Genomic DNA, 12978 nt, shown 5'->3' with positions numbered 1-12978 from the left:
TCACTATGTCCGGCGCGCATGCTCCTCCGTTGCGGGAATTTCTTTCTCTGAACCCCCTCTTGGCTTAGCTGCTCTGTTTAATGCTCCCGGGCCGCTGATCCCCATCGCTCTCTCTTCTATCGCCCTTGAACTAGGTTCAAGGGCATGGCCTGATTCGGGCTGCTGGCGGCTCTCTTTTCCTTGGGGTATGGGTGAGTTGGCTTCGGGACTCCGTTATGGGATGAGATCGGACATCTTCTCTCATAACGGCTCCGGAGAGCGCGCGGAACTCTCACTCTCCAGGACCAGGTGGCGCCACTCTTCGCTAACCTTTTCCCCTTAAATTTTGGCCTTGCCACTCTGTTCAAACTTCTTTCCTCCTCACCGCTTCTATGGGGTATCACCTATCGATATCTTCGCATGCAACAGAGTTGCAAATCTCAAAGCAACTTAAGCCGCCATTTAAAGAGCAAGCACCCGGCGTCTATGGAGCCCGTTATCCGGCAAAACACCGATGGCCCGATTTTTGTGCAAAGTGCGCAACCAAAAATAACAAGCTTTGCTGAAAGGCCTGTACCAGCGAGCAAAGCGCAGCAGATTGATCTGCAACTTGTACGGATGATCGCCAAGGGTCATCACGCCTTGCGCTTGGTCGAAGAACCAGAATTTAAAAAATTTATTCACGATGTGTCGCACGCCCCAAACTATAAGCTATAACTATAACTATAACTATAACTATATTCTATGATAGAATAGACCTTGTTTTCTTCGTATACTTGTTTGTAAGAAAATGCCTGGCCTGGCACTTGACGACAACAGCACTATCTCATCGAATTTGCATATAACGACGCTTCGATGCCGGTTCAACTTGGGATAACAGCTGTTTTGGACGCTACAAAAGCTCGCCGAGCGAGAAAAAAGCAAAGCTTTTGTGTGGGCTTGCAGGCTGATAAAAAAGCACAGCACAGTTCGTCGCCGTCGGTCGTGGAAACTACTTTCTCTGTGCTTTGTTCTCCGTTTTCATCTTCTTCTGATTTTTCCGATATGGGTGACGCCATGAATGTTAAGGTTAAGGACATCGAGACACTATTTTCAACGGATGGCTACTTGAGGCCTTTCGAGCGTGAGATTCGACGACGGTAAGTGAGTCCGCCCGCTGCCGGCTGTCGGTCATGTAATCCGCGCGGCTGATAAGCCCCACCCTCCGGTCTGTTGTCCAGGGCCGGTTTGTTTTTCTGTTTTGCTTGCATTTTTCTCTTCCACCGCATTCGCAAATTCGCACACACACGTAACTTCACTTTACTTGACATTTTACATACATGCACGCCAGTTTGCGACATGACCTTCATCTGACCCGCGTTGCAACACGGAAAAATTATCAAAATTTTATATGCGTCTAGACACGGAAAAATGACATTAAAATTACCTGCGTCTAGACACGGCCTTTTTCAAGACAATTTTTTTTTTATCAAATCAATCGTTTTAATTGATTTTTAATCGATAAAATACTAATCGTTATCGAATCAACTCGAAATAAAAGGAAACCTCGGTAGGATCATGTGCCTTTCCGGGCTTGGCGATCTTTATTTTAGCATCGCAGATGCAGATCTCAACTGCTTTTTTTTTGCAGACATGGCGTGCTCCAGGAGTGGCTGGAAAAGATCGTCCAAGGCGATGGCGGAATGGACCATTTCACGCAGGGATACAGATACTACGGCCTGCACTTTCAGCCGGACAACTCGGTGATTGCCCGTGAGTGGGCACCGGGGGCCAAGAATGTCTATCTGGCAGGCGACTTCAGTAAGTGGGACACTTATTCCCCATCCCCACCCCCACAGATAACTGGCACTGGGAGTCGCATCCGTTCAAGAAACTAGAGTTTGGCAAGTGGGAACTGCACCTGCCCCCCAATGCGGACGGCAGTCCACAGATCAAGCACCAAGGCGAGATTAAGATCATCATTCGGAACCATTCTGATCACTTGCTGGACCGCCTGTCGCCGTGGGCCAAGTATGTTGTGCAGCCACCCAAGGAGGCCAACCAGGGGGTTAACTACAAGCAGTACGTGTGGCAGCCCCCAGAATCGGAGCGCTACCAGCGCCAGCATTCCCGTCCAGCCAGGCCCAAGTCCTTAAGGATTTACGAGTGCCATGTGGGCATTGCTTCGCAGGAGCCGCGCGTGGGCACCTACGACGAGTTCGTCGATCGCATTGTGCTCCGCATCAAGCGGCAGGGGTACAACTGCATCCAGGTGATGGCCATCATGGAGCACGCCTACTATGCCAGCTTTGGCTACCAGGTGACCAGCTTCTATGCCGCCTCCAACCGCTGCGGCAACCCAGAGCAGTTGAAGCGGATGATTGATGTTGCCCATTCCCACGGGCTCTACGTCCTGTTGGATGTAGTCCACTCGCATGCCTCGAAGAATGTGCAGGATGGCTTGAACCAGTTTGACGGCACCAATAGCTGCTTCTTCCACGACGGAGCCCCCGGCGAGCACTCTCTGTGGGACAGTCGTCTGTTCAACTACGTGGAGTACGAGGTGCTGCGCTTCTTGCTGTCCAACCTGCGCTGGTGGCACGACGAGTACAACTTTGATGGCTACCGCTTCGATGGCGTCACCTCAATGCTGTACCATTCGCGAGGCATTGGCGAGGGCTTCAGCGGCGACTACAATGACTACTTTGGCCTAAATGTCGACACGGATGCTCTCAACTATCTGGGGCTGGCCAATCATATGCTGCACACGCTGGACCCCGAAGTCATCACCATTGCGGAGGTAAGTCAGTCAGCGAACCTAGCGAACCCTGGCGACATCTTTCACATGAATATCCTCTGTAGGATGTCTCGGGAATGCCGACGCTGTGCCGTCCCGTCTCGGAGGGCGGCATTGGCTTCGACTATCGCCTGGGCATGGCTATACCGGACAAGTGGATTGAGCTGCTCAAGGAGCAGAGCGCCGACCAAGGGAGCATGGGGGACGTGGTGCACACCCTAACCAATCGCCGCTGGATGGAAAATACGGTGGCGTACGCAGAGTCGCACGACCAGGCCCTGGTCGGGGACAAGACCATAGCCTTCTGGCTGATGGACAAGGAGATGTACACGGACATGTCGACGCAGTCGGACTCCACCTTGGTTATCGATCGTGGCCTGGCGCTGCACAAGATGATACGCCTGATCACACATGTCCTCGGCGGAGAGGCCTATCTGAACATCATGGGCAATGAGTTTGGACATCCCGAGTGGCTGGACTTCCCCCGCGTGGGCAACAACGACTCGTACCACTATGCCCGTCGGCAGTGGAACCTGGTGGACGACAACATGCTGAAGTACAAATACCTCAATGAGTTCGATCGGGCCATGAACGAGGCTGAGCAGCGCTACGGGTGGCTGCATTCCGGACCCGCCTACGTCAGCTGGAAGCACGAGGGCGACACGATCATCGCCTTTGAGCGGGCCGGACTGGTCTTCGTCTTTAACTTCCATATACACCAGAGCTTTACTGGCTACCGCGTAGGCACCAACTGGGCGGGCACCTATCAGGCGGTGCTCTCCTCAGACGATCCTAGGTTTGGCGGCCACAGCCGCATCGATGGCAATGTTAAGCATCGCTCCGACCCGGAGGGATACGCTGGTCGTTCCAACTTCATTGAGGTCTACAGCCCATCACGTACGGCCGTAGTCTATGCCCGCGTCAGCGATTAAGCTCGATAAGCATCAAACTCAGATCACTGAAATTATTAATGCCTAAACGAATTTCAATGCTAGTAATTAGTCTTTGGTTATGTTCCGAATCGAATCGGGAAAGCTACTACTGAAATACATATATCACCCTGAGGTATAGTTTTCTAACAAAAAAAAAGGTTTCCGTTTTTCATAGAGCACGATCATATGAGGGGGTTGGGTTGGTCATTAGAAGCTGTACGACTTTTCAATCAAACCAAACTGATCTTTACATAGATTAGTAGTGTAATTACGAGAGAAAAGCCATTAAATCGTTAGGGTGAATGGTAGACTCTTTCAGTTGCTAGTTTCCATGCGATCGTGATGATGATCGTTCTTCTCTGTTTGCTGGTGGTTTTCCCAAAGGTACGAAACCTTATTTTTTCACGCGCTATACCGATTTAATTCTAAGGACTCTCTTTGGCAGGGATGTGTTCCCGAATTGGTACTGAAAACAACAAAAATTGAGTGAAAAACAAATCCGCAGTTCGCTGAAAATGTCACATGTTACCTCAAGGCGGTAGCTTGGGAGAAGTCGCTTGTTCAAATGGACTGTCATCTTAAAGAACCCTTAAGGAATCCAACCGTAAGAAGGAATGCTAATTTTTAGCGAATAATATCTGAGAAAAGTTTGTTTGCAGGTGCATATTAAGCTATATAAAAAGGACTATAACAACCAGTATAAACCATTTCTGGCGAATGTTGCGTTTAACTTGTGCGACTTGATAGCTGGGAAGGCTTTCCTACCCTACGGCCAGTTGATGTGGAAAACATTGAACAAGTTCACGAATGCCAACCACTCTTGTCCTTTTGTTGTAACTAGCAGCACAGATTTCTTCCTAGGGACTGAATAACTCCGTTCTGAACTATTGTAGGGTCAGCTCTTCGCGCGGGACATGGTTTTCAAAACCAGCAATTTACCGTCATCCATTCCAATGGGGGCATACTGGATATCCTCGACATTTTTCGAAACCTATTCGGAAGGGAGCAAAGCGAGCTATGGCACTGTTAATTGGTATTGGGAGATCATGCGAATCAAGAGGAAACCAAAAACAATTAAGGGTAAAAGAACTACATTGACCGTCGTGATGGTTTGAATTTAAATTTAAATGTGTACCAAGCGTTACCTGACGTTTCAATTAAACACACCTGGCAGCGCTGTCATTATTTGCATCGATTTTAATTTGAGGAACTGCCACCACCAGCGATCATCTGTCGCGTGATTTATCGAAGCACTGCCATCTCAATTGCGGAACAAAACAAAGCCGCCAAGTCCCTCAGCTGATTTAAACTGGCCAATTAGAGGTTGTTCAACACTGGTATGGCGCGTACCTAAAATTGTTTGCGGAAGGAAAAAATTAACATATTTCAAGACGTTCGCTGATAGTTTTAATCAAAAAGACATTTTCCGAAGCTTCTGGGGGTGCCTCACACGCCTACGAAGACGGCGCGAAGAAATTCCCAAAGCTTCATCAATTAAGTCGAAAAACCTGGAATTTACTGCATGGAATAACTCTTAAAACGGCTCTTGGAACTCCGTCTGGACCCTGAGAAGCATGGCAAGCAGAGGAAAGACAAGGATGGCCACGGAGAAGGCGACGGGAGTTAAAATTCGCATGGAAACGCTGAAAAAAAGGGAAGGAGAAGCTAAATCCGCCATGCGGGTAGGAGTAAAGATGGCGGCAAAAACGGCTCCGCAGCTTTTGGCTTCTAAACTGCTGTGCAAGAAACCAAACTTGTCGACGAACGTGTCGACAAACATGTCCACCAACACGACAACAAGCATGACATCAAACATTTCTTCGACGAAAGAGAGAGAGAAGACTGACGCGGTTTGTGTGGCTTCCGTGAGTACGAAAAACGGAAGTAACCGCAAAATCATCGGGGCATAAAGGCCCATACATTGTTTGTATCGACAAAATGAGTGCGAATAATGCCAGAATTGCTATAAACCAGTTTGATCTATCCGATCTACTGCTGAAACAGGGCATTAGCGATATCGAGGAGGTTGCTAGAATGGGCTATGGCAGGTGCAAGATTGTGTGCGGGTCGGCGGAGTGTGCAAACGGGCTAGTGGAAAACAGTGTTTTCGCTGCTCAAGGGTACTCAACCCGAATCTTTAGGCACTTCGTCCAAAAAGCAGGGTTAATTTTTGGGATCCCCGGGCACTACTCGGAGGAACAGCTAGCGGAGCTTGTAACCTCGGATATCCCAATTGAGGAGATAGTTCGGATTACGCGAAGGGATAGAGCATCGGGGGAACGTGTACCTACTGGCAGGGTGAAACTCTGGTTCAGAGGAGAGCAGTTACCAACCAAAATCAATTTTCTATATTCTAAAGTAGAAGTGAAACCTTTTGTTCAGCTTATTCAATGTTTTAGGTGTTTTAGGTTTGGCCATCTGGCGCAACATTGCAAGAGTGGAGCGAAATGTTTCAAATGCGGACAAGATCACAGCAAAGATATTATCTGCTCAGGGCTGGTCTGTGCTAACTGCAAGGGGGAACATGCTGCCACCCACCCGCAGTGTGAGGCCAGGAAAAAAGCGTACGCCATTCAAAAGTGCATGGCACTGGAAAACCTAACTAGAGCTGAGGTCAAGGCTAGATATCCGATCCTTTTTGATAGAACTTCCCCAACCTAAGGGATCAAGGGGAATTTCCTAGACCCAGTTGGCAATCTAACCGCTCCCCTGAATTCTTAAATAACAGCTTAGAGTCCGCCAGGGAAATTCATTCTGTCACCTCTTTCGCGGAAGTGACCAAATCCAATAGGGTTGCCGCCCGGAACGCAGAGGCGGCCAAGGCAGCAGCCAACATGGCAGAGTGGAAGAACTCAATAAACTCAGACTACGTCCAAATGAGCGAGAAATTTGTGAGATCTTCATCCGTGGCATCTTCTCTGGCCCAGAATAAGCTAAACGCACTAGGAGCCAAACTCACAGCGTTCCTGATTGATCCAAACAACATCATTAAAGGGGATTCTTTAGCGAATAAATTTATTAAGGAAATTAGAGAATTTGTCAATGCTTCCAACGCAGAACTAGATAGGCGTCAGATTGCCCAAGGGATGGCAGTTGGTTCTAAAAAACATCCAACAATGAAGATTCTTCAGCTAAATATTCAAAGTCTGACACACAACAACAACAAACAGCTCCTCTCAATGTTCCTAGACAAGAACGCAATAGATATTGCCATCCTCTCAGAGATTTGGGTGTTGAACAACGCGGACTGCAGCATTTTAGACTATAACTTTTTCTGCAGGCCCAGAGAGGACGGCTACGGCGGGGTTGGCATCTACGTCAGGAAAAACACTCAATTCAGCATTTTAAAAATAGAGAACGACTTGGAAATTTTAGGAATAAAAACATTAAACCTCAAGAGCAATTTCAATATTTTTAGCATATATGCACCGCCATCAACAACAGTTTCACAGTTTAAATCGGGCACAAAAAAGTTTTTCGAATTCGCGGCTTCGCTTGACATACCCTCAATAGTGGGCGGGGACTTCAACGCTAGGTCTTCTATCTGGGGAAGTCCGATCTGTGATCGCAAGGGTCGCAGCATTGAGAATTCCACCCGGGAGGCCGGATTTATCTGCCTAAACGACGGTTCGCCAACCTTCTCCAGGAGCCCATCTCAATTCTCCGTTCTTGACCTTTCTTTTTCGAACTACAGAAATGGAACTATTAACTGGCAAGTCCTCAAGTCCCCACTTCCCAATTGTATTATCAGTGCAAGGCCTAAATGCCCCCCTCCAAGGCAAGAAGATCCTTCACAACAGAATAGCCCGGATTCTGGGTACAAGTGATTTCTCAAATCTGGAGGAGCTCAATGAAAAAGTGAAATCCCTGACCTTAAAAAACACGGTCACATTCCCAAGCAAGAAAAAGTACGTTGCTAAGAAATGGGGGAACGAGGAAACGGAAAAACTTTTTCGCGTGAGAAACGCTTGCAGGCAAAAATTCTTCCTCACCAAAAAATTGGCTGATGCCAGAGCAACCTTAGAAGCTGACAAAAATCTACAAAATCACGTAAAAAATCTTAGAAAGCGCAACTTTTCCAAGTTTATAGAAGAGGTCTCCTCATCGCCCTCTATGTGGAGCAGGGTGAAGAACATCAAAAAATACGGTCAAATAAAAAATGTAGGGAACAAATGGACGAACGAAGATGACAAAAACTTTCTCAATATGGTTAAAGTATCCCCATCCACGTCAAACAGTAGGCCCCCTAAGAAAATTCCTGCCCCTTTGTTAGGACCAGACGACCCGGAACCCCTGGAACTGGAAGAATTCCTGGCCTTCCTAAAAACCAGGAACCCCAATTCGGCTAGAGGCCCTGATGGCATCTCGTTCAGGATGCTTCAAAAGCTACCAAGTGGGAAAAAACAAAACATTTTTGAAATTATAAATAAAGTATGGCTGAGTGGCGTCATCCCTGAAGTCTGGCGCAGGATAAAAGTGGTACCCATCCCCAAGAAGAATGCAGACCCTACTTCCTTCCAGAACCATAGGCCGATTTGTTTGATTAACACGCTGTTTAAATCCATAGAGGGGTTGATAAAGTTGAAGTTGGACGAGCACATAGCAAACTGTGACCTGCTGCCGGTCAGGTCCTATGCCTTCAGGAGAAACAGGTACACGGCTCTTTGCATCAACGACCTTATCAACAAAGTTCTGGCGCTGAAGGCGAGGGGTTGTCAGGTTGTCGCAGCTTGCCTAGCCTAGATTTACAAAGAGCGTTCAACTGCGTAAGAGTGGACACACTCGAGCACAGGATGAGGCATATGCGGTTCAATACAAGCCTCACGGCTTGGATCTCCAGCTTCCTTAACAGACGAATTCTCATAAAGGGCAAAAGCGAGGTAGAGGTGAACAGAGGGGTTACCCAGGGTAGCTGTCTCAGCCCAACCCTTTTTAACCTTTACACAGCCGAACTACATGATATTAACAGTCATAACTGCTTACTGTTTCAGTATGCTGATGACTTTTTCATAGTTTGTTTTCATAAAGACGTATCCATTGCGAAAGGTGTGCTGGAAGACAGTATAGATAAGTTCGAAGAAAAATGCAATAGGCTAAACCTGTCATTCAATCCGGTGAAGTCTAAAGTGATTTACTTCAACAATCGTAGAGCTGCGCTAAATATCTCGCATCAAGGAGTTGAGATCAGACAAGTAGAGCAGATCAAATACCTAGGCAGGACTATCTCAGCAAACAACTCAGCCTCTGGTCACATTGATCTGGCCATCTCGGAATCGAACAGAAACTGTGCATTTCTCAGATTACTCAGTGGGTGTCACTATGGTATCAGCCCCAAAAGAGGGCTTATATTTTACAAGGCATTTGTCAGAAGTAGGCTAGAGTACGCGTGCTCATCATTCTGCAACCTGTCCAAATCTGCCTTGGCCAAAATCAAATCCCACTGCAACCATCACCTCAGAAAGTCGCTGGGTCTGATAATCTGCACTCCCGTTCCTATCATATATCACATGGCAGGAGAACTTCCCCCGGACTACAGGATGAGATTCCTGGCGGCGAAAGAGTTGGTTAAGGTGTTTGCATTTAATCTCCCAGCAAGTTGAGGTTGAGGTTTTCGAGAACACAGCTTCATTTTGCACTAAAATTAGCTCCGACTTAGAATTTTTCAAGGGTTCTGCACCCAACAAGCACGCTATAGACCAGGCAGGTCTGCTGCTCCACGGGAAAAAGAAGGATCAGCTGACAAAGGGTGGTTTTGAAATCTATTACACGGATGGGTCAGTCGGAGATGGGCATTCCAGCGCCGCTTTCCTGCACGATAGGACAGGTTTTTTAGATAGCTATTACACGCACAAAACCCTTTCCTCGTTGTCCGCCGAGCTCCTTGCTATCGAGAAGGCATTAGACCATGCTATTTTGTACAATTTTCCTCGTGTCGCGCTCCTGACAGACAGCAGAAACGGGGCCCTCATTCTGGCGAAGAACATTCAGGATAACTCTATCGCCTACAAAATCAGAGAAAAGATCCAACAAAATCCACATCTAAGAACTGTAGAGGTTCACTACATTCCCGGACACGCTAACATCCCTCAGAACACTTCAGTTGACGCAGCAGCCAAAGAAGCCCACAGACGAGGAAAATACACAGTGGTTAAATGGAACCTTAAAGACGCTATGTGCGAAATACACAGAATCTTAAAAGCAGAATGGGAGAGAGAATACGCCGAGTTTGCTAGTATCAAGCACCGAGGTTACTGCTCGCTTTTCCCCTCAACTTCATCCAAACCGTGGTTCCTAAATAAAACTAAGCTTAAAGCCATTGACGCTAAAAGAATCAACAGACTGCTTAGTGGTAACGCATTCGATAGGCACACTCTCGCCAAAATGCATGTAGTTCCTAGTAACATATGTGATACATGCGATAGTATCGATAACGCCTCGCATTTAATTTTCAATTGTACAAAGTACAACACAACAAGGCAAAACTTCCCATCTCTAAGAAAATATAATGATATTTACAAATTCTTTGAAAAAGAAAACATCAGCGCGTACCAAACACTAATTGACTTCATCGACGAAATTGATGTAAAGCTATAAACAGTACTCCAACATCTTCTATTCTTTGACTTGGCAATTTCCACCTTCAAAAGGCGGGCGGCCAAATAATCCCACGCTACTCACGGGTAACTTGGTAACTTAAATCCTAAAAAAAAAAAAAAAAAAACTGGCCAATTGTTTGGGCGAGTACTATAGCAGTGAAATTTGAGTTATAATAGCTTCTAACATTCTAAAGCTGAGCCCGAGTATCTCCTCTCAACCGAAGGACAGGTCCAACGAGGGCCACCAAAATGGACAATCTGGCTGCCACGGCTGACGGAGCTTCTATTTATTCGCGTACACTCGTGTTCTTTAAATGAAAGCATTCATGCCGAACCAACATATCAGGGAGATGTCAGTGAGCGATCGTTCACGAGTGAAGTGTTTTAAAATAGGGCTTTTAAATGCTTTAATATGTTCAGTATAAATCTTGCAGTCCTGGACATGTACTTCATAGCACTTGTGGGTCTGCAGCTCTTTCTCCACGGAACGGTGGTAAGTATAGTCTGTGTAATTCGTAGTTTCCAGAAAATATTTAATTCCGCCATTTGTGGACAGCTCTGTGAACCGTCTGAACCCTTCTCGGCGAACCCCTCGAACCCCAAAATCATAACTAATTGCATCTGCTTGCTTAGGTACAGATTCAGCTCTTTAAAAGGGACTACAGCAACCAGTACCAGCCATTTCTTGTGGACGTCATCGTTAATATATGCGATATCCTTTCGAGGAGGAGTTTTATGCCCTTTGGCGTGATTTTTATTAAAGTGGCCAAACGGTTTACGAATTTCAATCACTCCTGCCCGTATGCGGATCGCCCGCGGCGCCTACCTCGACGAGTCTTATTTGCCAAACTATTTTCCATTAGGTCTATACAAAATCAACATTACCATTATGGAGAATTACCAAACCAGGCCACCAGACCATGCCGGTGGCATCGTTTCCATGTCCAGTCTATGATACCAGTGATGACGAAGAATAAGAACTGAATCGTTTTTTAATGTTGTAATTCGTTAAATAAATGTGGTTTAAATCGGTTTATAATGTTACCCAAGCTGTGAATACCAGCTTTGCGTATAATTTAATGTAATTAACAACTAAATTTACATTTAAACATCGTTTAATTGAGAAAAGTAAATTGCTTTTTAAATGGAAACCTATATTCACATACGCATCTCGAAATCGGATTTTAGTTGCAATTATGCGTTTGTCAGTGGCTTTACTTGTTGGCGCCTTGCTGATCTGGAACGTGGTAAAGTAGTTGTTAGATAATTGTTGTAAATAAGGTTTATTTGAACATTTATATTTATTTATTTATTTATATTTTTATATTTATTTTATTTATTATATTTTTTTATTTATTATATTTATATATATAAGGTAATATATAAGACGACGAATTTAGAATGATTCACCATTCCAAAGCTCAGTGCTAATGCCTCGTGCATCCTGAAGGCCATAAACTGGAATATGGCCGTGGCCCAGATGGATGTGTATTTTCTGCAGCCTGTGAACAATATGACGGTAAGCGAAAGCTGCAACATTACCCTGTAACTTGAACTCCATAGCCATTGATCTAACTTTTCCGATTGCAGGTTCGTATAAAAGTCTTTAAACAAGACTACAGCAATAAGTATCATCCTTTTTTGGTGGATGTTTTGGTTAATCTATGCGACATTATTGGCCGAAGAAATCATAGCCCTTATGGAAAGTACATGTGGAATCTGATCAAACGTTATACCAACTTCAATCACTCATGCCCTTTGTGGTAAGATCGAAAACTGTAACTCTATAGTTGCCATCTTCATGTGACTTTTTATTTCAGGGGCACATGTTTGCACGTGATTTATTCATAGATGAGAGCGTTGTGCCTATTAAGCTGCCATTGGGTTACTACCAAGTTTCGCTGACTTCGTTTGAAAACTACAGAGACAAGCCACCCCTATGTCTGGGTACGATCAAGTTCTATGCCCAGTCCATGATTCTAGTGACGTCGAAACGAAATAAAACCAAGCCAATGAACAGAACCAATATCCAGGATACGCTGCAAACCGCCATTATACCCATACAAATTGGGAATTAAGTGGAATATGAACTGAATATGTTGCCTGAGAAAACTAATTAGTAAATCTAGTAAAGTACCATCCGACACCAGCAGATGACAGAGACTCCAGTCTCTGGCGGCTTCTGTTTTTGGTTAATGACGGTAAACTTTTAAATTTTTAAAATTGTATTTTATTGTTTATAATAAATATATATATTTATATACGTAAAGTAATATTAGTTTAAGACTCGTTATTATACATATTGTAGGCTGCTCAAGATGCTGATTTTTATTCGCTTTCTGTTTAGCTTCGTTTATCGTTAGACCTTAATCTAGAAGTATATCTTACAAGAAGTGCAACTCTCTTTTCATATTTGTTTGTTTGTTTGTTTTTGTGGGTCTTAGACTACAAGTTTTATATACGTTTTTCAATCATTGTCTTCCATTAATGTTAGCTATTTTATGTAATGGTGTGTGTAGGAGGTGCTTAACTGTAATATAGGTGAAGGGGTTTATTAATCATAAGAAAAATACTTTTTAGCTTTAAGTATCGAGTGGGGCAGGGTAGGGTCGGAGTTCACAACTTAAAAGTAGGTTCGGTCAGTGCTATGCTTGAATTCTCTTACTCTTAAATGAATGGCATAACAGGATTGCAA

General features: G+C 45.2%; 1 protein-coding gene and 2 long non-coding RNA genes across 8 annotated transcripts; all 3 read left to right on the top strand.

The window, feature by feature from the left end:
* Positions 1-993: 993 nt before the first annotated feature.
* On the top strand, positions 994-3844 carry LOC117192613 (1,4-alpha-glucan-branching enzyme-like). Its single transcript, XM_033397337.1, has 4 exons — positions 994-1118; positions 1610-1779; positions 1818-2758; positions 2821-3844. Exons 1-4 carry the CDS (start codon positions 1024-1026, stop codon positions 3685-3687), a joined length of 2073 nt encoding a protein of 690 aa, XP_033253228.1. The 5' UTR covers positions 994-1023; the 3' UTR covers positions 3688-3844.
* Positions 3845-4179: 335 nt separating this feature from the next.
* On the top strand, positions 4180-4385 carry LOC117192622. The gene is made up of 2 exons (XR_004474399.1): positions 4180-4291; positions 4347-4385. It is a non-coding gene; the product is annotated as an uncharacterized LOC117192622 (long non-coding RNA).
* Positions 4386-10248: 5863 nt separating this feature from the next.
* Positions 10249-12669, top strand: LOC117192620. Of its 6 annotated transcripts, none has more exons than XR_004474397.1 (7): positions 10249-10367; positions 10478-10657; positions 10718-10776; positions 10917-11530; positions 11659-11802; positions 11874-12046; positions 12104-12669. It is a non-coding gene; the product is annotated as an uncharacterized LOC117192620 (long non-coding RNA). The 6 variants fall into 6 exon arrangements; XR_004474396.1 differs by having other exon boundaries at positions 10840-11530; XR_004474395.1 differs by having other exon boundaries at positions 10718-11530.
* Positions 12670-12978: the final 309 nt, after the last annotated feature.

Source organism: Drosophila miranda (assembly GCF_003369915.1).
Source record: "Drosophila miranda strain MSH22 chromosome Y unlocalized genomic scaffold, D.miranda_PacBio2.1 Contig_Y2_pilon, whole genome shotgun sequence".
NCBI classification, from domain to species: Eukaryota; Metazoa; Arthropoda; class Insecta; order Diptera; family Drosophilidae; genus Drosophila; species Drosophila miranda.
The sequence above is the reverse complement of the archived record's forward strand: the minus strand, read 5'-3'. Positions and strand labels throughout refer to the sequence as shown.